The sequence below is a fragment of the Temnothorax longispinosus genome, chromosome 11 (assembly GCF_030848805.1).
Source record: "Temnothorax longispinosus isolate EJ_2023e chromosome 11, Tlon_JGU_v1, whole genome shotgun sequence".
NCBI lineage: Eukaryota > Metazoa > Arthropoda > Insecta > Hymenoptera > Formicidae > Temnothorax > Temnothorax longispinosus.
Genome location: NC_092368.1, coordinates 16,385,303 through 16,405,815, shown reverse-complemented (window position 1 = coordinate 16,405,815; position 20,513 = coordinate 16,385,303). Strand labels below are relative to the sequence as shown.

The 20,513-nt window shown below is 37.7% G+C and overlaps 4 protein-coding genes and 1 long non-coding RNA gene across 9 annotated transcripts; 4 read left to right on the top strand and 1 right to left on the bottom strand.

The window, feature by feature from the left end:
* The first annotated feature begins 767 nt into the window (after positions 1–767).
* Positions 768–5,163, top strand: LOC139822404 (uncharacterized). 4 transcript variants are annotated; one of them, XM_071794076.1, is made up of 5 exons: positions 768–1,280; positions 2,145–2,248; positions 2,771–3,032; positions 3,430–3,721; positions 3,965–5,163. In XM_071794076.1, the coding sequence occupies exons 2-5, from the start codon at positions 2,200–2,202 to the stop codon at positions 4,505–4,507; spliced, it is 1,146 nt and encodes a 381-aa protein (XP_071650177.1). In that variant the 5' UTR covers positions 768–1,280; positions 2,145–2,199; the 3' UTR covers positions 4,508–5,163. The 4 variants fall into 4 exon arrangements, with proteins under 4 accessions (XP_071650177.1, XP_071650176.1, XP_071650179.1 ...); XM_071794075.1 differs by having other exon boundaries at positions 768–1,804; XM_071794078.1 differs by lacking the exon at positions 2,145–2,248 and having other exon boundaries at positions 771–1,804.
* An 84-nt stretch (positions 5,164–5,247) lies between these two features.
* Positions 5,248–9,044, top strand: LOC139822408 (uncharacterized). The gene is made up of 7 exons (XM_071794083.1): positions 5,248–5,753; positions 6,325–6,540; positions 7,030–7,221; positions 7,396–7,501; positions 7,713–7,907; positions 8,102–8,313; positions 8,731–9,044. The coding sequence occupies exons 1-7, from the start codon at positions 5,596–5,598 to the stop codon at positions 8,927–8,929; spliced, it is 1,278 nt and encodes a 425-aa protein (XP_071650184.1). The 5' UTR covers positions 5,248–5,595; the 3' UTR covers positions 8,930–9,044.
* Positions 9,045–9,255: 211 nt separating this feature from the next.
* Mrpl39 (mitochondrial ribosomal protein L39) lies at positions 9,256–11,358 on the bottom strand. Its single transcript, XM_071794079.1, has 3 exons — positions 11,132–11,358; positions 9,954–10,605; positions 9,256–9,662 (listed from the first exon to the last, which is right to left on the bottom strand). Exons 1-3 carry the CDS (start codon positions 11,140–11,142, stop codon positions 9,318–9,320), a joined length of 1,008 nt encoding a protein of 335 aa, XP_071650180.1. The 5' UTR covers positions 11,143–11,358; the 3' UTR covers positions 9,256–9,317.
* Positions 11,359–11,489: 131 nt separating this feature from the next.
* On the top strand, positions 11,490–16,198 carry LOC139822400 (uncharacterized). 2 transcript variants are annotated; one of them, XM_071794065.1, is made up of 7 exons: positions 11,490–11,740; positions 12,254–12,473; positions 12,617–12,966; positions 13,185–13,533; positions 14,067–14,234; positions 14,393–14,560; positions 14,632–16,198. In XM_071794065.1, exons 2-7 carry the CDS (start codon positions 12,308–12,310, stop codon positions 15,615–15,617), a joined length of 2,187 nt encoding a protein of 728 aa, XP_071650166.1. In that variant the 5' UTR covers positions 11,490–11,740; positions 12,254–12,307; the 3' UTR covers positions 15,618–16,198. The 2 variants fall into 2 exon arrangements, with proteins under 2 accessions (XP_071650166.1, XP_071650167.1); XM_071794066.1 differs by lacking the exon at positions 11,490–11,740 and having other exon boundaries at positions 12,311–12,513.
* A 2,216-nt stretch (positions 16,199–18,414) lies between these two features.
* LOC139822410 (uncharacterized) lies at positions 18,415–20,047 on the top strand. The gene is made up of 2 exons (XR_011734513.1): positions 18,415–18,555; positions 18,780–20,047. It is a non-coding gene; the product is annotated as an uncharacterized lncRNA (long non-coding RNA).
* Positions 20,048–20,513: the final 466 nt, after the last annotated feature.

The window sequence follows — 20,513 nt, the reverse complement described above, 5'->3', positions numbered from 1 at the left end:
CGCACGTGACTTTCCCATTTTTTTTCGTTGAAACTGCAAAACAAAACGCCCAATAATGTCAATATTTTTGCGCGCGAGAAGTACGTAGAAAACTGTACGCGAACATACGTATCATTGTTATTTATAAATACAAGTCTGCGTGTTTATAAACTAGATGCAAAATTTAAATTTTATTTTTCTGAATTTTATTTGTATGTTATTTGAATTTATTTAAATTTCAGGACTTTTTATTCATAGATTCATATTAAAATGTGTGTGTATGTATACGTACACACACATTACATTTAAGTTCATTTTAGATTTTTAATTTACTTTAAAATATAGTTACTTATAATAAATTAAATAACAATAATCGATAAAAATAAATTGAAAACCTTAAAAAGGGTAGATATAAAACCGAGAAATAATCGACGCGCAGTTTATTGAGTTGAAAAAAAGTATATAAAATTCATACAAAAATATTATTAGGCAAGGATCAGCCCGACCGAAGCAGATGCTCCATTTAATTAAAAGAACTTTTCAAAATAATGTATCATATTCAAGTGCGTGGCAAGAACAATTAGATAAAGGTCTACGGAGAACATCAAATCTAACGTAGGGGAGACAGATTCTCTCAAATTCTCTCTCGCCCACAGAGAGTAGAGACGCGAAGCGAGGCGAGGCGAGACGAGACGAGACGGTCGCGGCCTCCGACATGCGCACGAGTATACCTCTAGTCGGCACGGCCGTGCCGAGGGAGGCGAAACGCGACGTGTGAGGCGTGAGGCGAACTTCGGGCGTTCGGGCTTTAAAATGGCCACTCCTGGTGTCGCGCGTGCTACGCGAGGCAACGCTACGCCGTCACGTCGTCCCCGATCCGGTGCGTTCGCGCGGATCCCGCGAACCTAGGTGTCCCCGCGGGAGAGCTTCGTCGACGTCGTTCCCTTCCTGGAAGGCTCGCGCGTGAAACGGGAAACTGAGCGGATAGAGAGAAGCGCGAGCGACCGAGGAGGGCCTCTCGCTGCGTCGCGTTGCGCGGCGTCGGTGACGCTTCCGCCGACCCTCGCCCTGCTCTCGCTCTCGCCGATCTCGTCCCCCGCTCGTGTCACCCTCGGCGAATCGCGCGCGCGGGCCGCGGACCGACGGACCGACTCCGCCGACTCCGCGTCGCGTGCGAGACGCTCGACTCCGCCGAGAGGGAAGTGGGGAACCTGCTGCCTCCTGCTGCCTGCGGCCTGCGGTGACAGTCGGACAGTGTGGAGCCATCGGCGACGCTTTCGTGGCGCCTCAGTGACCTCTCGGTAATGCCACGGCACTTCGGAGCAATCTCCTCCTCTTTTCTCCCCTTTCTCATCGTCGGACAAAAGTCGGCGTACGTGAATCATACGTTATTTTCCGAGCGCGAGATCGCGCGTCGCGCATCGCGCGGGCGTCGCGACGACGCTTTTCCCCTCTCGCGTAATGTCGCCTCATCCGAAACGGGGATCGAGAGGCCGATACGCGTACGTACACCTTCGATGGGTTCGAATTCCCGGCTTGTCGACGCTTGGAGCGATCGGTCGCGAGGAAAAATGAGGAAATGTAGATGGAGATTTCCGTGACTCCGAAATTATATTCACTGGTGTCGATTCCCGATTATTATTATTCTTCTTCGTCTTTTTTTTTTTTCCTCGCGGAGGCGATGGTACGCCGATGATACGCGATAGACAGGCGACCTTCCATCGATCGCGGTTTACGCTAACCCTTCTGAAATTCATGGAATGTATATATAGCATGTATGTACAGTACGGTGTACGGTATGTCACAGTGAAGGCATGAAATTAGGGTGTGTAATTATTTTATCGTTTGCAAAGTTTATTTATAAAGTGAGGCAGGGGATTGTCGGTACCTTTTACAATATATTAGAAACAAAGCAGTTGATATTTTTTTATTTACAATTCTATACTAATTTAGCAAGAGTGCGCACGAAAACAATTAGAAAATCACAATCTATTTAAATAAAAATACTTGTTTACTTTTATATCTCTTTGATCAATTTTTTATTCATTTATTAATTTATTTATTCATTTATGGTTAATATTTGGCATAATATATTTATTATTTCGGGTATCGTATGAGCAAGATTATGTTATAAACTATAATACTTTTGCTTTTTTTTATTTCAGTTAAATAAAATCAATTGCACGGATTCAATTAACAAAACACTTGTGTTAACGGGATATGCAGTTTGCAGAGTTTACGTTAATTGGCACGCCTTCAAGGCGTTTCAGTAAGCACACTTGCTAATAATTAAGTAATATATGTTTATTATTAATATAGTATACATGTGTTTGTTTTTATTATTTACTTTCTCCAAAGTCTTCGATAAATGTAATAATTTTATACTTTTACCGTAACATTTATATTTCACAGATAGGAGGTACTTACCCGTGCATATTTTTCACTCAATAATTATGAAATCACAATCAAGATTGATTTGCAATTATATCTAAATTAGGTATATCCAAAATTTTAATCCTGCATTGCAAATAGATGTTTCTTTAACCATTTTACATGCACATCCCGCTAATTAAATTAACTGCGTTCAACAATGAGGAAATTATTATCATTCGTGCAACACACACAGTCTCTTTAATTGAAAACTTTAATTAATTAAACCTTCTGATCTCTTAGTTTATCTTGTTTTCGAAATTAGAGATTCATAGATAATAATAGCATTGATCGTTAGAACAAAAGATTAATTAATTAAAAAACAAGGCTTCTGTATTAATAATTGTAACATATTGTGTAGATTCTACCTTAGTAAATAGCCTTCCTAAGGACTTGGTTGTTCGTAAGATGAGTAGGAACAACGAAAGTGGTATATCGTTAGCGACGCCGCCAGCGATCCACGTTGGGCCTATCGTCACCCCAGGGTCCAACGAAACCATTTCCATCGTGATACCGTTATCAGCGCAGCTGACCACAATGGCTAGTCAGAAAGCCGACAAGAATTGCAAGGATTGCGGCAAAGATACGAAACGGCCAGTCCCAGCTGCCAATCCTACTCGAAGGTATGGAAAACAACGAGATTTTCCATAGATCTCCTTCCCGCAACCTAGATCCTCTCGATACGATCTGCGAGTGAAGCATATAAGTATGTTATGCGCATGTTGAATCGGATACAACTTTACTCCCGATATAAGAATATTCTTAGGATAGAAGTTCAATTTTGTGTTGACTCTCAATAATTTCTTAATAATAAAATTTTCAAATCCTTCAAATTATTAAATCTTTTCAAGATCTTCGACATCTCAGCTACACAACTTCAAACTATTTTTCATTAAAAGTCAATTTCCGACTCTTCTCTTTCCAATTAATTTCAACGAGCGATTGCTAGTGAACAATGTTGCGATATTTAACAGTTTAGGATTGGAAAATTTAAATACTTAAATTCTTTTCTTCTCCCAGTCCGAGGAACGACAGAACGAAAGGCTGTCCTTTTCCCACATGTGCGCGGTACGGACGGGCATTCTCCAGAGCGCACGATTTGAAGCGGCATATAATTCGACACACGCGTAAGGAGAAGCTGCAGCAAACTGACCAACAGAAAGTCGATATCGAAAACACAGCGAGCGAAGCGACTTTACGAGGCGCCCTTCTGCGCGGCACGGAAGACAAGGGTGGATATCCCTGTCCGCGATGTAAGAAGAGGTACAATGATGAGGACAAGCTGAAAGCCCATTTGGCCTCACATGGCAAAGTACGTCTTATTCAATATTTTTTTAAATCTTAAATCCTTGCGCCTTTAATCTCGAAGAGTACATCACTGAAACAATCTCCATATATCTCTTTTTGTACATAATTGGAGCAGTAGAAAAAGAATTGAAATGATCGACAATTTTTATCAAGAGAATAAGAGCGAGACATTCATTTTGTATTATCAAATTTGTTGTATGGTTCTCAGTGTGCATGTAAATAATTATGTATGTTATTATTTGTTTAGACAACGTCAAAGAACAGTCACTTGAAACATGAGGAGCATAGGAATATGCTGCAGAGTCAAGTCAGTCAAGTGATGATGGATAAGTCCTCAGCAACGAAAAATTCTGCTGAGGACGACTTCCTTCTGGAGGAGATGCTGTTGCTAAAGAAGGATTCTCGAAGGGCAGATAAGAACGATTCGAAAATCAGGTGCGATTACTGTTCAAAGACTTTCAAAACCAAATGGACTCTGAGCTCGCACGTGGCCGCCCACGAAGGCCGTTTCCAGTTTGATTGCGGTCAATGCGGTAAGAAATTCGTCAGAAAGAGCCACTACGAGGGTCATGTGCGCTCTCATGAAGCCGCCAGGCCGTACTCCTGCGAGCAGTGCGGTAAAACGTTCAAAGAGCTCAAGCACCGTCGCGAACATACCAAGAGAAAGCATCCCAGTAACCAGAGCGCAATACAGAGTCTGTTAGATAGCATTGGACCCTGCGCGGCCGAAGAGGCGAACATTGATCAGGCCAAATTCACATTGCTAATGCCGGTAAATTTTGGCGCATAAGAGTCGGAGAGGCCTTTGTCGTCTAGAAAGATTACTATGGATCCTTCATGTTCAACTAATTGTAAGAGTTTGACTTCTTGAGAACTTTCGGATCGACGGGATCCAGATTCTTTTTTATGTTGCATCCTTTTGGGCCTTTGGTACCTCGGCTTTTTGGAACTTGGGATGTTTAGATCTTTGGAATGTTGGTTCTTTTTCCAGAAGATGGAACCCCTTTGAAACTTTGAATGCTTGGAAAGTCGGATTCTTACTTTGGATCCTTGGAATTTTGGTTACTTGAGAGATGGAATCTTGAAATTGAATTTCTTGAAAATTAAAATTTGTAATTTAAAATTTTAAACTTATTTTCAAATTTATGAAATTTTGGATGAACATCTTATATATTTAGATCTTTGGATCCTTCTTTTGGATCTTTAGAATTCTGAAGGCTTTAATGAGAAAGAATTTACTTGAAGTTCTCACGATTCCAGTGTATCTCAACGACCAGAAAGTAATATGTCCAAACCTCAACTTTTTCAAGTTGGATGACAAACAAGAATTTAATTGACTTTAATAATTAACAAATCAAAACCATGTGAACATTATGCTGATTATATTCAATTATTCTATACTTTACGAAAAATATATATATAAAAATAAATCTTAAGCAAGAGAAATTATCTTGTATTTTTTATTCCTTGATCTCCACATGCTATGTCCATGCAGCTATGTAATTTTGTATGTGGCAAGCCTTATTTTATATACAGATTAAAACAGAGAAGAATATACTCATCTTTTCAGAAACGGATTTTGAATTGATGCACGTATTTCGTTTCGGTCATAACTTCTCGCTTGTTTTCGGGCTGAAGCTAACGTCTCAATGATAAAATTGTAATATAAGACTCCTTTGTTTCACGCAAATTAGGGAATTCTTATTCCTCTAAAGATTCTTGCAAAATTTCTGGGAATTCCTGTTCCATAACCGAAAATAAATCCCATCGATCGTGGTTGACATGCGAAAACGCACATAATCTTCATGATTGATCGCGATCGGTTGTGATTGCTCGCAACTCGCGAGCGAGAACGACATTGAATCTGAAAAGAGCCAAATGAGCGCGAAACGCCGAAGAGTATCCTCACGATGCAGACAGAGCGCACGAGGACACAAGGGATGCACGTTGGACATTTTACCGCCGGAAATCCTCAGCATCATTCTAAAAATGCTGCCGTTACACGACGTTGCCTGCATTGTTCGTTTAGTCTCCAGGTAGATCCCTGCCAAATCTTGCAAAAATAAAGGCTGTTTTAAAATTTATGAAGAATTCCTATCAGAATTATCTGAGTTTAGAATTATCTAAATATGCATGAATGAAAAAAATACCGTCAGTTTAATTATTGAACGTTTAGGAAGTAATTTTTTTAATTTATAGGATTTTTTATAGATGTCGTTCATTTAGAAATTATTATTTTATCATTTTATGTATTGATAAATCTCGTACAAGTAATTTCTGTATTGTTGCAAGCCTCGCGATCCTAAATCTATTTTAATATTTTACTCTCAAATCTTTAATCTCAGAATTAGAAGTTTTGGAAAGAGGATTTTAATCCCAAATAATTAAGATCCAACTTAAAACCTTTAGGTTTAAAAGGCGATTTTTGAATTTCTTTGTTTTTCTTGGATTTACTTTATAAATCTTAATTTATACGTCCTAAAAATGTATTTTTCTCTCAGGCTCTTCAGCTCTCTTTATTCTAAAGATCCATACTCCCAAAAAAGTATAGAATCTAAATAACGATATCCACTTTCTTATCTCTCTCTCTTGATCCTTCTTAAACAGACGTTGCCGCGACATCGCTGCCACGGTGTTGAACAGCGAATTTCTAGTAGCTGGGACCAAGCTTGAGACTGCAATAAAGCGTACGGAAAACCTCATGAACAGTGTGAAAACTGACATGGAGTTACTAGAGTGCAATAAAATTTTCAACGCGCTGGAACTGATCCGGTCCCAATATCGGATGCTGAAGGCGGTCACGTGGCGATACACCCATCCAAGGTTTCCAAGTTTCTCAGCCTCGAATCTTCTCTAACAGTAGCAGTAATAGTAACAATAAAAATACGTTAGATCCTAATGTTAGATCATTGTTGTAAAACCCTTAAAATTTATTGAATTAGTCCTATTTAAGTATATTTGTCACCAGACTTGAAAGTTGCTTGTGTTCAATATTGTTTCCCATATCTTCACGCTATAAAAATATATGCTGTTATTTGTATTTTTTGTATGCCAACGCCGAATACCGTATCTTCTCTAGTATAGTCTAAATATTTTTTGAAACTTTTGAAAATTAGGGATCTTGAACTTAAACATACCTTTTATACATTATGATATAAAGGACATCGATCTTTATTCAAATATTCTCTTCCAACTTGGAATATATTTTGCTTACTTGACTGGGTATTAATTTTAAGAGAATTGTTAATATTACGTAAATATATATAAAAAACAGATCGATATTCCCTTGCTTATTTTATTCACGTTGAAAAGGTCGCGCAGTTTACCCGTCTCGTGCTTCTACGGCGGTAAGGTCCTCGATAATCTCAATTGCCTGCTGCAGACGATCCTTAATCCTTGCAAAGAATCGCGTGTCTTCAGCTACATCGACCTGCAGATCTTCACGCGCAGTTGCGAGAATTTCATGGACCATTTCGAGAAGGTCACCGAACGCAGAATAAATGAGTAACGTCTCCTTCTTTCCTCATCAGTCTCGTCAGGGCAATAACCATGGAATTTTACGATTACCGAACTTTACCATTTATTAGCGATCAGTTAATGAATCAACAATTATCAATCGAATAGTTATCGCTCACACGTTCGTTTAATCAACGATCAGTAAAAACAAATCGTCAATAGATCTGCGCTGGTCTCGGGGTGTAAGATCGTCGACGTGTTGGACTGTCTGGAGGAGGGTCGGCAGGTGTTATCATTCAGGGTTTCGTCGAGAACAGGCAACCCCATGGTAAGGGATCAATATTCTTTCAAAAGGATGCGATATTTATAAACTCAAGATACGAACTGTCTTGAATATATGATGAAAATCATTTCGAATACTATTTAAAAAATTTTTTAATTTTATAACAAAAATGAGTTATAAGAATTTTGAATCAAGATAGAGCTATGAAATATATATCATATTTATATATTATACATTATAAGTTCATCTATTCCAGGTCAGTATGCATCTGAAATACGTCCTAAGACGCGCATGGTTCACGTGCTTGCGAGTGCCTAATGCAAAGAACGAGTGTCTCTGGCGGGACAAGCAGCGATATATGTATCTGAGATTACGCCGGCTGGTCAACAGCTACAACAAGCATCTGTTCCATAAATTGCACTACGAACGCAAGCTCGGTCTTCGCGCGACGGTTCGTAAAACTTGACGTAATTGCTGAACGGTTGCCCAGACAGCTCGGATCTGTCGAAAGACTTTGCAAAACTGTCAAGTTTATTAATTATTACACCGACAAAAGAGTCCGTTAACTCATCGAAAACTCGTTTAGTCGATATGTAGTAGAAAACGTATATTTCCGTCAATTGAGATTTCTCGCATCTCCATCAGGCGCCGTCCCGAAGACTGCCGCCGGCCTCCATGTATTCGGGATACGGCGAATACGGAGGGCAGTTCTTCTACTATGGTAACATGAGCAAGTACGCTTACGAGAGTAGATTCAAGCACACGAGGGCCAGTAACGCGGGGAACACCGGCGAAGAATTTGAAGAGGAAACCAATATGCCGCCTTGCTTCGTTCTAATCATTGGAGTCCAATTAAGGCAATTCAACAAGAACAAAACAATTATTTATAAAGATTACAGTAGTAAAGTTACAGTAGTAAAGAGTACAGTAATAAAGTTGCGAAACCTTCCCAAATCTATGAACAGTTTGTTTAAAAACCTTATTGTCTTTTCTCGAACTATAACTGTTCTGAAGCTACTAGAAATAAAGCCACTTTTTTCAGATTCTTGAAAGTATAATCTTCTCGAGCCTCCGTCTTACGAGATAAAATGTCTGAGATTGAAAGAGATATTTATAAAAACAATTTAATCTCTTCGCTTCGTTCAATGATATTATAAAATAATCATTTAATAACGATAACTATAATTTCCTCTTTCTAATATTATAATTAATATAATAATCAATATACATATAATATTACTGTAAAATAATAGAACAAATTATCGGTTACTTAGATGTTCGCCAGAATTGGCGCCGCTAGCGGCAAGGACAAATCTGAAAAATAACAATCTTGACGGCTGCGATACGAACTTGCATCAGGAATTGTATTTGAAACTAAGTACAAAATGCGTGGTATCCAAGACCAATAGATTGCCGGATACCCTCACCTGGGAGGTACGCGGGCCTCGAGAAAACCGTTCGCAATGTCATTGAATTACATATATATGTACATTCATATATCTAATGTACAATAATATTTAGCAATTAGCAATCAACTTTTATTGTTATGTAACTGAAGATGAAATAAAACGGTCCGTACATTTTATTATTCGAATGCTCAAGTTTTCAAACCCCATCTCTAATGATTTATTAGATAAAAATAGTTAAAAAAAAATAATTCTATACTGTATATATTGCACGGCAAAAATGTAATTTTTCGCTAACATCATAATCCAATAGTAATAAAAAAATAGCTGCGGTAGGAATAGGAACCTCAATCTGTACAAATGCAACAAAAGAATGATACATTTACAATCAAATGACTGAAAGAGCATTTATTTACACGAGTACTTCCTTAAATATTGAATAAAATATTGAGTCTTTAATTCGCGGACGCCTTTACGCTGACCTCTTCGTCCTGTGCTTGAGGTTGCCACGTGGTGGTAGCATTCAATTTCTTAGCGCGCTTTTCCAGGATATTGTAGGCAAAATGATTAAGCAGAATACCTTTCGGGAGAGCAATGCCCTGGAAGCGATACAGACCATCCACGGCCGCATTTGTAAGTTTATGTACTGCCGATACAGTAACGCGTCCTATCAAGCCGCTATTGCCCACCATGGGACCTTTGCTGATGTCCACATGGTCTCCCAGGCGATACAATGTTACCTTATCGTTGTCGTTGTGTTTGGCGATATTGGGTATCTGCTCGGATTTAAAAGGATTATCCTGAAAGCAGATATGACCAAACCTTTCTCAAGTAGTTCTAAAAAATAGTATTTGAATTTCGTAAAATAATATCAGCAAATTTGTAAAAGGATAGAAAGTTAAAAAAACTTGTTTAACGTTATCTTGTAAATTTGAAATCAGATATAACGTTACAGAAATAATTGTTCCAGTATTAAAGTATAAACGTAATTTAAATATATGTAAGTTCCACATAAAAATTTAAATATCAGATTTAACCAAGAGCGTTGCGTTTTACTGACAAACTAACTGTCGATTTTATTCCATCTCTACCTGAAACATATCCAGCGCGACGCTGCAAGGCACTTCCAATCTTTCCAGTTGCAATTCGCAATTCGACAACTTGACAAAGAGCGCAGACATAGCACGTAACTCAGAGTCGGTTGGCCGCCAGTCCGGCAGATCGATGAATACGTCGTAAGTGAAGCTACCAGAGCTGATTACCGGGATGGGAAAGCTGTGTAAATGTACATTTATGTGATCCTTGAACGCGCTGTCCGCCACAGCGCCCAGGATCAACGAACAAGTCCGCCAGAAGGCATAGTTAACCGCGCGTATCCGCGGGCTTTGCATTGTCACCAGTTCCAATTCGCAGCTGCTTGTAAACGGCCTGTGCATGTCCCAAACATGACCGTCCACCGAGGCAATGGCGGACATCTTGGCGACGCCTTCGGAAATATGCCTGGCACAGTCGTACGGCGTAGAGATGTTCCGATTCATCGCCATTACAATCTCGTCTTCCGCCGACTTGTACTTCACTTCTATCTTTTCGATTCTACCCAGTTCCGATCGTTGCCTTCGCTTCTCTTGGTCGAAAAGCTGGCTTCTCCGTTTCCTCGCTTCTGCCTTGGACTGCGTACCGGCGTATCTCGACGACGCGATCTGTGCAGGTAGCCTCAGGCCACTCGCACAGAATCTCTTGCACCTGGACGACAGATTATTCTCAATTAATGCATAGTCAGGACTAAATTAAAATTTATTTTTTTTTTATCATAACATATTATAATACTAAATATTTTATATTCTTACATTATGTATTACAATATTAAATAATATATTATATAAGATATATTTTTAATAAGTATTCTTTGTAACTAATTTGAAAATTGCTGAGAATTCTTATTACATATATATTTTTTAATTTAAGTATAATCTCTTCTCAAATAAAGAAAATTCAAGATCCAAACTGCATCTCAAAATAAATTTCATCCAAGTTCCTCACTTGAATTATATGATTACAAACGTTACGAATATCAAGTTGATTCTCAAGATTTGTTTATTAAACTGTTTCACATCTTAAGGTTAGTTTCGGCAGTTTCTTAAACAGAAATGCGACTATAAATACGAGATTTAAATATCTAAAACCGATACTTACTGTCGAAAAGACTATAATATTAGATTATCTAAAACATTCGTAATGAAATTAAATAAATTTAAATAAAAATACATACCCGTGGAACATGTTGAGGTTAGAACTGCAAGCCTAGACTTCCGTAGGTTTCGTGCGACCTGACGTGCGCGTTTACCTATTTAGAAAACATTGAAACGATTTTTTTACGTATATAACAATAACTGCACCGTGTTCTTTAATTAGAATTCCAATTTGTAGAAACTATTAACTGTCGGCAATAATAAAACGTGCATCTGTTAAACCATAAACTTATGCTAACTAGACTACTCACTTTGTCGCCATTTTTGCAGGCCTGTTCGTTTTAGCTGTACTTCTTGCACGGTTCATCTTTCCTCTTTTTCTTTTCACGTTGGAGAGAAAAGGAGAAAAGATGAACTGTGCAAGAAGAAGTTCAGCTAAACGGGTCTAAAAAGATAAAAATAAGGGCTGTTTATTGTGGTGGAAAAAGAAACCAATCTCATATTTATTATTCTACGGTTGTAACGTGGTGTTAAAGGGGCATTTATCTTATGATATTTTGTACACCGTATTGTTCTTCGTTAAGAAATAAAGAAGGCAGGTGACAAGTTGTCACCAAAGAAAAAGAAGTGATATTTTGTACAATAAAGACGGAAACTGACTGAAGGAAGTAGAGATGAGGTGGGACAAAGTATGTAAATGAATGTACATTATCAGTTATTAACTATTGTTAAATAAAAAATATGTGATTTTATAAACGATATAAACACGATATATGTATATATCACATGTGTAAATATAAATGTATAATGTAAATTAATATATGAATAAAATATGAACGAACTGTAAATGTGTGATATTCATAACTGATCAGTAAAATGGAGCAGTGTAATTTAATATTTTTTATTATTAACAATAGTGATCTGTCGACATCGCTGTCAGATAAATAATAAGCTCCAATTTTGTTCTTACTTTAAATGAAATTCTGACCGGAGTTGTGCAAGGTCATTCAAAGATAAATTTAAGAGAATCAAGGTTGTATATATTAAAACAATGTGCAATGGTCAAGAGCCAAAGATCTGTTCAGAGATTACTAATTAATTAGATTGTTACGCACTGTTGACAAAGTTCATTGTAATTAAAAGCTGTACCATTTTCTCACGCGTAAATTACTTGGTATAGATATTTTATATCTTTGTTTTAGATTTATTCAGGCAAAGATTGTGAATCTTGAATACATGGTGCGGAAAAATCAAGTATGGTATTCGAGGTATTCGGAAGATGTGCCGCAACAAGCGAGAAATGTCCAAATTGCGGACAACATACAAACACATCTTTTTCGAGGCTCGTGAAAGATAGCTGTGGCCACGCAAAGTGTCGAATGTGCCTGCTATACGAAGAGCATGGATGTAAAATCTGCCAAAGTAAACACTGTTCAAAGAAAAGATGTTGAGAATTATTTCAGTAAATAACTTTCGAGTTTTGCTCTTATTACATTTCTCTTCAATCGGAATTTATATGATTTGAGTAATTGTTTCCTCTTGTAATAATAATTTTATTAATGCAGAAGAGCTGCGTATCGCGAACGGAGACCTAAATGATGCACGAAAATCACCCACTGAAGAGATCGTGTTGCCGTTGGAACTGGTCATCAACAAGGATTCCAAGTCTAAGGAAAATCGTTCAGATTCAAACTCTGCCAAATGCGGATCGTCGAATCGTTATGAGAATGTCACTTTTGACAACAACGAAGAAGCCTACGAATCTGTAACAAATGACTCAAATACTAATGACGATTCCAGCGAAGTGTACATTCCAAAAATAGAGTCTTACAATGTAGCGTTGAACATTGAAAACCACTTGAGAAATAACAGTGATCGTGACTCGAAGAATCCACAGAATCTACTTGTAAAAAATGTAGATATCAATCTATAATTTTTTTAGCATACTTATAGTTATGTTACACATTTTATTACTATATTGATACGAAGATTTTATAAATTATTAATTAACTACTAGTTAATTTCCAGTGCTATACATAGAAATTAAAAATTGGATTGGAAAATTATTAGTAAAACAAAATAGCAATTGTTTGCTACGCAAGCCAATTGAGTGTATTTCTGTCTTTTTTACAGAACAGTCAGGCGAAAGCAAAAGTCAATGAGGAGGTCGTGGAAAAGAGCAAAAATGTCAAATCTCGTAATCGTAGTCACATAACGATAGTGCCGGGCACTCCGGAAAAGTACAAGTGCAATGCGTGCGGTAAGATCTTCCGCAACAAGAAGGGCAAATGCTATCACGATGCCTGTGTAACAGGCATCAGGCCCTATCAGTGTACCCTTTGCGACAAGAGTTTCGTCAAACGTTCTCACTTCGAATATCATGAGAGGGTTCACAGGGGATATAAGCCATACAAGTGCAAACTCTGTGAGAAGGCTTTCCCTCAGCAGAACAAGCTCAATAGACATATGTTTTCTCACAGCAGTAAGTGCGCTTTAGAATTATCTAATTGATGTATACTATACAACATGATTCACGTATCGTGATTCTTGAACTATTATCTTGAATAATCTTTTTTTTTCCCCCAATTCTTTCAAATATTTGTTTAGTTTGTGGGGCGAACAAGGATAGAAAGAAATTCTATTTAGGTAAATTTTTAAGATAAATGTCAGATTTTTTTTTAACAAAATCACCTATTTTTTGTGTATAAATTCTTGTAAATTATTATAGCTTTCGTGAGGAATAAGATCATCCAATATGATCCCGAGATATTGTTAAGTGTGGGAAAATTTTAGAAAATATTCCAAAATGTACCTAAATGTGTGCAAAAAGTTTGCCATCATTTTTCAGACATTTATCACAGAGAAGAAATGAGAACTGAACGTTATTAAAATGACCTCACTACTAAAAATAAAATTTCTATTTCAAAACTATAGTTATTCAAGGTAATATTTCAGGTGATAATAATACGCGAACCGCTCTATGTATTTGTATATAACTGTAATTATATATCCTAGAGGAGAAACAGTTTGTGTGTCCCGAATGCAATAAGCGGTATAGCAAGAAGGATGATTTGAAGAATCATTTAAACGTACACAACGCGATGGCTATATATAAATGCAAGTCCTGTGACAAGTCTTTTCGCGTATTAACTAATCTGAAACGCCACATGCAGACGCATACGAGTAAGTATTAAAAAGATCTTTCCTTTTTTCGTGAATTCCATGCAAAAGTTGTGTTTAAACAGAAATTTTGTTTTTGAAATCTACCCTGAGATTATTTATCATATCTTTTTCACTTTCAAAAGAGTTCATGAAAAATAACGAATGAATTATTACTGCAGGCGAACGGCCGCACAGGTGCGACCAGTGCGACAAGAGCTTCAAAGACAGATCTTTGTTAATACGGCACAAACGGACTCATGGGAAAGAAAGGCCGTTCTCTTGCGCTCACTGTAACAAAGTTTTCCTATCAAAGAGCGAATTACGACGACACATAACTGTGCATTCAGGTGCGTCAAATACGCTGTTTCCACTCGATGACAAAGTCTCGAATTCGCAAGTTTTCGCTTGTTTCCTCCAGACGAGAAACCGTTCTCCTGCGAGTACTGCCAGACGCTGTTTAGACGTAAGGACAATCTGAATCGACATATCAGACACCATCATACAGAGGACTTCAGTTGCGAGGTAACGCCAGGCAAAACGCCAGTCGTTGAAGCGGACCGAGCCTGTTCGACGACGAAGGGTAGTCAGCAACGACAGAAACAGAAGTCGAGGAAGACGCAGGCGAAGAGCACCGGTAAAGTCACCGCGACATTCGTGAGCTCTCGCGATCAGATTAACTCACGGCTCGACTCCATGGGCAACATCACGCCTGTGATAAGAGCTACCAGTGAAGTGAGTAACGCGGTACCGGTGATCAACGGGCCCATCAACATCAGACGGCTAGAGGACAGGACCGACAAAAAAATGTTCACCTACACAGAGCCGATTCCGATCGCTGAGGCAGTCGTGCTTAACTGTCGGATTGAGGAGAAGTTGTATCCGCAAAGTGCCAGCAGCCACAATTGCTTTGTGCGTAGCTACCTTAAGGACAGGAACTCCAAGGTGAATTCGTATTCTAACAATAATCTAGCGTCGCAAGAAAATCACAGTTTTGCGGCGGCCACATCCTCGCAAACTGGGGCACTTCTTGCGAGAGCGACGGATCAGAAGGATTCCACGACTGATGTCTACAAGGAGAGACTCGCGAGATGCGAAGAGGAAGAAAGAAGCAATCAGAATAAAGACGAGGATGAAAAGGAGGACGAAACGAATCGTGAAAAAAGGAATTTCAAGGATCATGAGGATCCAGGTACCGTTTCTTTGCGAGAATCTAATTGCGTCTCTACGATCAAGAAGCATACAACACGGCAATCGGAGGGATGTTCGAACGAAAATTCAGCGAACAGCAATTTGGATGCAACGAATCACACGACACTGCCAAAGGATTCTCAGAACAGCTGCGCGAAGAAACAAAGCGACATGCACTGGAGGCGCAGAATCGCGGAGACGCTGAAGCCTTGCTGATCTCACGTAAATCGACTCCTTCGAATGCTATGATCAGAACTGGAGCAAGTTCGACGGCAATATGAGGTGTGCGGTAAACTAGCGAGAAAACATACAGAACTTATAGTAAATCTTTTTCTCTTATAACAAATTCTTTATAACGAAATTATGACTGAAACAAGAGATATCATCCTTTTCAATTTTTTAAATATAAATTATATTGACTTAAATCGTTGCGATATTTATAGATACGGTTTATAATCTTTATAGGAATTGCAAATTAAGACTGATTATGAAATATTGTGATTATGTAGCGCTTGATATAATTATTGAAAATTGAGAGAAATAAAATATCTGAAATTCCATATAGAAAATATGGATGCGATTAAAAATAATGTAACAACAATTTATTGGCCATCCTCTTTCTTGTTAATTCTTAAAGTCAGTTTACATTATAAATAGAAGCAAATTTAGCATATCGTTTACATAATTATTAGTGATGGTTTATTTACAATAATTAAATTACTTTCACAATAATTGCACCGTGAATTAAATTATCTCTGCATCTCTCAGCCTTATATTTAATTAATTAGAAAAAAAGAACATGCTAATTATTGGCGCATCGTTAATTTAACAAGATTTATTCTTGTCTCTTAGCACTAATTCTTATTGATATCGGACGTTGATGGGAAGATTTTATAGAATAAGAATTTGCAAGATAAAAAAATTTTTGACGAAGATATTGTTTGTAACTATATACGCAAATGAATATTAATAATACCTTTAAATGTATACGCTATAAACTCGTCCCTTTTGCAATTGCAGTTTTTCTTCGTTACTTTTTTTTATTTATTTAAGTCCTTATATATAAAAATATAACAGTACAAAAAGTTATACTAATGATCCAATGAAAATTCGAGGGTCGAATACCGCGTTTTTGGTTTTGTAAAACAAATATTAAAGACATAAATGTCTATTTTACAAAATCGTTGATTTAGGAAATTTAAATAAAGTTAGAAGGACGAAATAATTTGAGTAAACTGAAGAATTCGTGGATCTAAGGATCTATTCGTAGTCCTCTTCTTCGGGTCTGACTTGGACTTGAGGAAACCGTCTGAGAACTTGGTGCTGCTGCTGCTGCTGCTGCGGCCGTCTGTGCTGAAGAGGAATGTTGACTTCTTCGGGGCTGCGGAATACCTGATTCACCGGGAAACGAAACTGCGGAAGTCCTGTAGGCTGTGGACGGGCCGACGTGGGAATGCTGTTCAAACTTGGCTGTGGATTCACAAGGATCTGTACAAGACCTAACCATTAACGTGTCAATACGGTTGATCGAAAGAAGATCGTACGTAAATTTATCTCGCACTCGGCACGAATAAGTAGAAGCGGCAAACAAAATAAAATGATCTTTTTATGTAATGCCGAAAAGCTCGAATTGAAAAATAGAATTACAGAATCCCAAGTCTCAAAGGGTTCTTTAAAAAATTTGAAAATTTTGAAACATTTTTTAAACTAGGACTTTGTGCGCTCTATTAAAGTGTATTTTAGAGATTCCTCAGTAGGAACACGATGAGGTCTGTTAAAATCTGAGATTCTAAAATTACTGAGACATTGCAACTTCTAATTATGATCATAGGAGTTAATCGTTAAGGATGATGATCACACCTGCGGAGAAGGACGACGCACCGGGGCAGGCGTAGGGGTGATCTGATAATCGCCGACCTCCCTTTCGTCCGTGTAAATGTCAGAGGGGTAATACCTCTCGCTGTATCTTATAGTGACATTAGGCTTGGTCTCGGCTTCTTGAAGATTCAAGGGCTTATACAAGTACTCATTGACGAAATGGTACTGCGAGCTCTTCTGGCAGCTGATGTCGCCGCTGGGTGGCATGCAGATTAGATGTACCTGATACAATGACAATAATAAAATATATTTTACTTTTGTTACACAAACAATCGCTGTGTAGGCGATATTTTTCTTCGTAAACCAAATTTAACTGTAAGATACCAATCGTTAAAAGATAGATAATCGTTAACAGAATACTTCTGTTGGTCAGAATTAAAGATAAAGTCATATTAAAAAATTAAATAGAGAAGAATGTAACTGGTTATACTTCACCTGGTGGAAAGTGAAGCCCTCGGGACAGATCCACGAGTGCTTGGCGTTGTCTTGACAATAGTGGAAGACCTCGCAGTTGAGGTCCTCGTCAGCATAGTAGCCGGTCTGCTTGTTAACGCAATCGAATCTGCTTTGGGGTAGAAGAAGGCTGAGACGATCGGGCTCTTCCTTCTCCTCCTCGAGTTCCTCCTGAGTGGGTCCATTGGGACCAAACTGAGACGGCCCGCCCCGACCGGAAGAGCGCGATGAAGAACCAACGCGGATGGCTTGAGTGTAATCACGGTCTATCGGCGCTGCCGTTGGCTTGCGATATAACTGTAATATGTGCATACATAATGTTACGTTCATGTGTATAAGTACGCGCGTAGATAAATGTCTTGCTTTAATTTACTTAATTTTTCCCTAAAAACTTATGTTTTATAGATAATTTTTTTTAATTATAATAATTATTTTATTACATATATTTTTCATTAATTATCTATTAATCATATATATATATTAAAATATTTATGTTTTTTTGAAATGTAATTTCAAAACTGACCGGTTGTTGATTGGCGTTCCTGTAGATTGGCGTCGGCGACGGCGTGGGCGTCACCGCGTTATCCTCGTAACTGTTATCACGGAATCCTTGGGCCGCACTTAAGCCGGGCGAGTAAAGTGGTCCTAAGCTACTTGGCTTGCCGGGAAACGAAACAGCTCTGGTTTCTAAATCGTAAGAATTCTGCGCCGCGATGGCGGAACTGAGCAATCCTAGAAGCACCCAATACATCCTGCAAAAGCATAGGAAATAAATGTAATTCAGCGCACGGAGAAAATGTCTCGTTTGTCTAATTATCTAATTGTAAGTAATTAAACTAATTATTAAGAGAGGTCAATGATTTTAACTTTATATTAAATTTTCTAAATTATTATTTTATATTTATATTTTATACACTTTTTTAGTTATGATTTTTTTAGTAATTATATCCGTGAAATTAATCATCTTGTAATTTCTGAAAACGTAACGCAAAAAAACTTCCTTATTCCTTGCGTTATAATATATAATGTGATTATTCTGATTTATAGCATGAAGCGACGAATTTCGTGCGCCAATTTGAAAATGACAGATTAAAGGACGTCGTCCACGTTACCGCTTTCGATTTCACGGTCTTTTGATACAAATGGCTGCATTTTGAGGATATCAATGGCCAAGATCACTTTCTCTCGCCTGGTACACGTGCGTGCTTGCGTACGTGCGTACGAATTTAATAGACGTCGATTTGCGAGAAAGTACGGCAGTACGTGGCTGCGATTTCTCAAATAAATGTTCTTTTGCCTTTGTAATGGCACTGCTATATGATTACAATCCAACTCGATCTCCCAGTTTAAAACTACCTGGGTCATTGTCCAAGAGAGTGCTTTCTGCCAAGTTTTTCCTTTCATATAAATCATCCCCGACAATCTAACAATCAAGAGACACGATAGCATTTCGATATCAAGCATATAAAAAAAGAAAGACATTACTGAATGATTATCCATGTCTAAAGTTAAAAAAATTAGATAAAATCAAATATGTAAAGGAGAAAAACATTACGAAATAATTTATCTGGAATATTTATGTCTAAACTTAATTGTTAAAAAATAAAATATAATAAAAAATAAAAAATATCAATATAAATAAAATGCTTAAAGAATTAAAATGTGTATTAAAAAATCTAGTGGCACTTTTCTTATGCAATGTCTTATGCATACTTTCGGTTGCGACCAATCCGATTAAAATCGGTGTGACATCATAAATCTAAACGCTATAATTTTTTGCGGAAAAGGAATGTGATAATTTAGCTCTCGTAGTCGCAATTTTAGTCTCGTGTATACATGTACGCAACGTAGAACAATTTTATCCGTCAACACACTTGCAACACTCGATCATGAGTATAATATTGGCACTTGTGAATAGGTGTGCATCGATATGCATGTGCATGCAGTAATTTTTCAAAAATAATGTTCCACAGCTAATTGTTTGACAAATGTTTCTTATAATATTTCTTAGAAACCTATATTTTGATTTTCAACCATAAAAATGTAGGGCACAAAATCCCCTTCAATTCGGGAAATATTTCTAAAATGCTGAAACGACGCTTAAAGAATTTTCAGATAATAGAATTCAGGTAATGGCATTCTTTTTACTTGTGCACGCGACTATATAAACAATTACCTGCTCGATTAATCCTGCATGTCTATTTTCGAACATTTTAACAGTTTCATTTTTTTACTCTTTTATTTACGGTAATTTCGAATGCCTTTTATGTATTTGACATACATTTTTTTACCTTTCTCTTTAAACTTTTGAAAAACACCACGAAGTGTATAAACATATATGAAATTTAAGAAGCTAAACTGGAATACTTGAAGACGTGAGAGAAATGTAAAGATATATGTATGAATAAGAAGAAAGGGAAATTTTCCAAAAATTGAAGAAGTTGACAGATCGAGGAATTTACTGGACAACAGACCAGGTAAGAGAATCTAAAAACTTGTTGAACGCTAAATGTTCAATGACGCAAACAAAAATTCACGATATCATTTATTATCGTCTCTCGTTTTCTTGTCACTTAGCCCGAGCGCCAAAGCAATTAGAAACTAGCTTTCCAGGTGGCATGTATGCCACATGCCGCGCGTTCGAGAATTATTATGGAAAGCACTTGAGCCCGTTGAGCACGTCATCGTCATGACCGAAATGGCTTTAACCGATCGTGAAACCTCCGTCCGAGTTTTGCACACATAGAAAGTAACACGCTTTCCTCACGCTTGCTCCTCGCA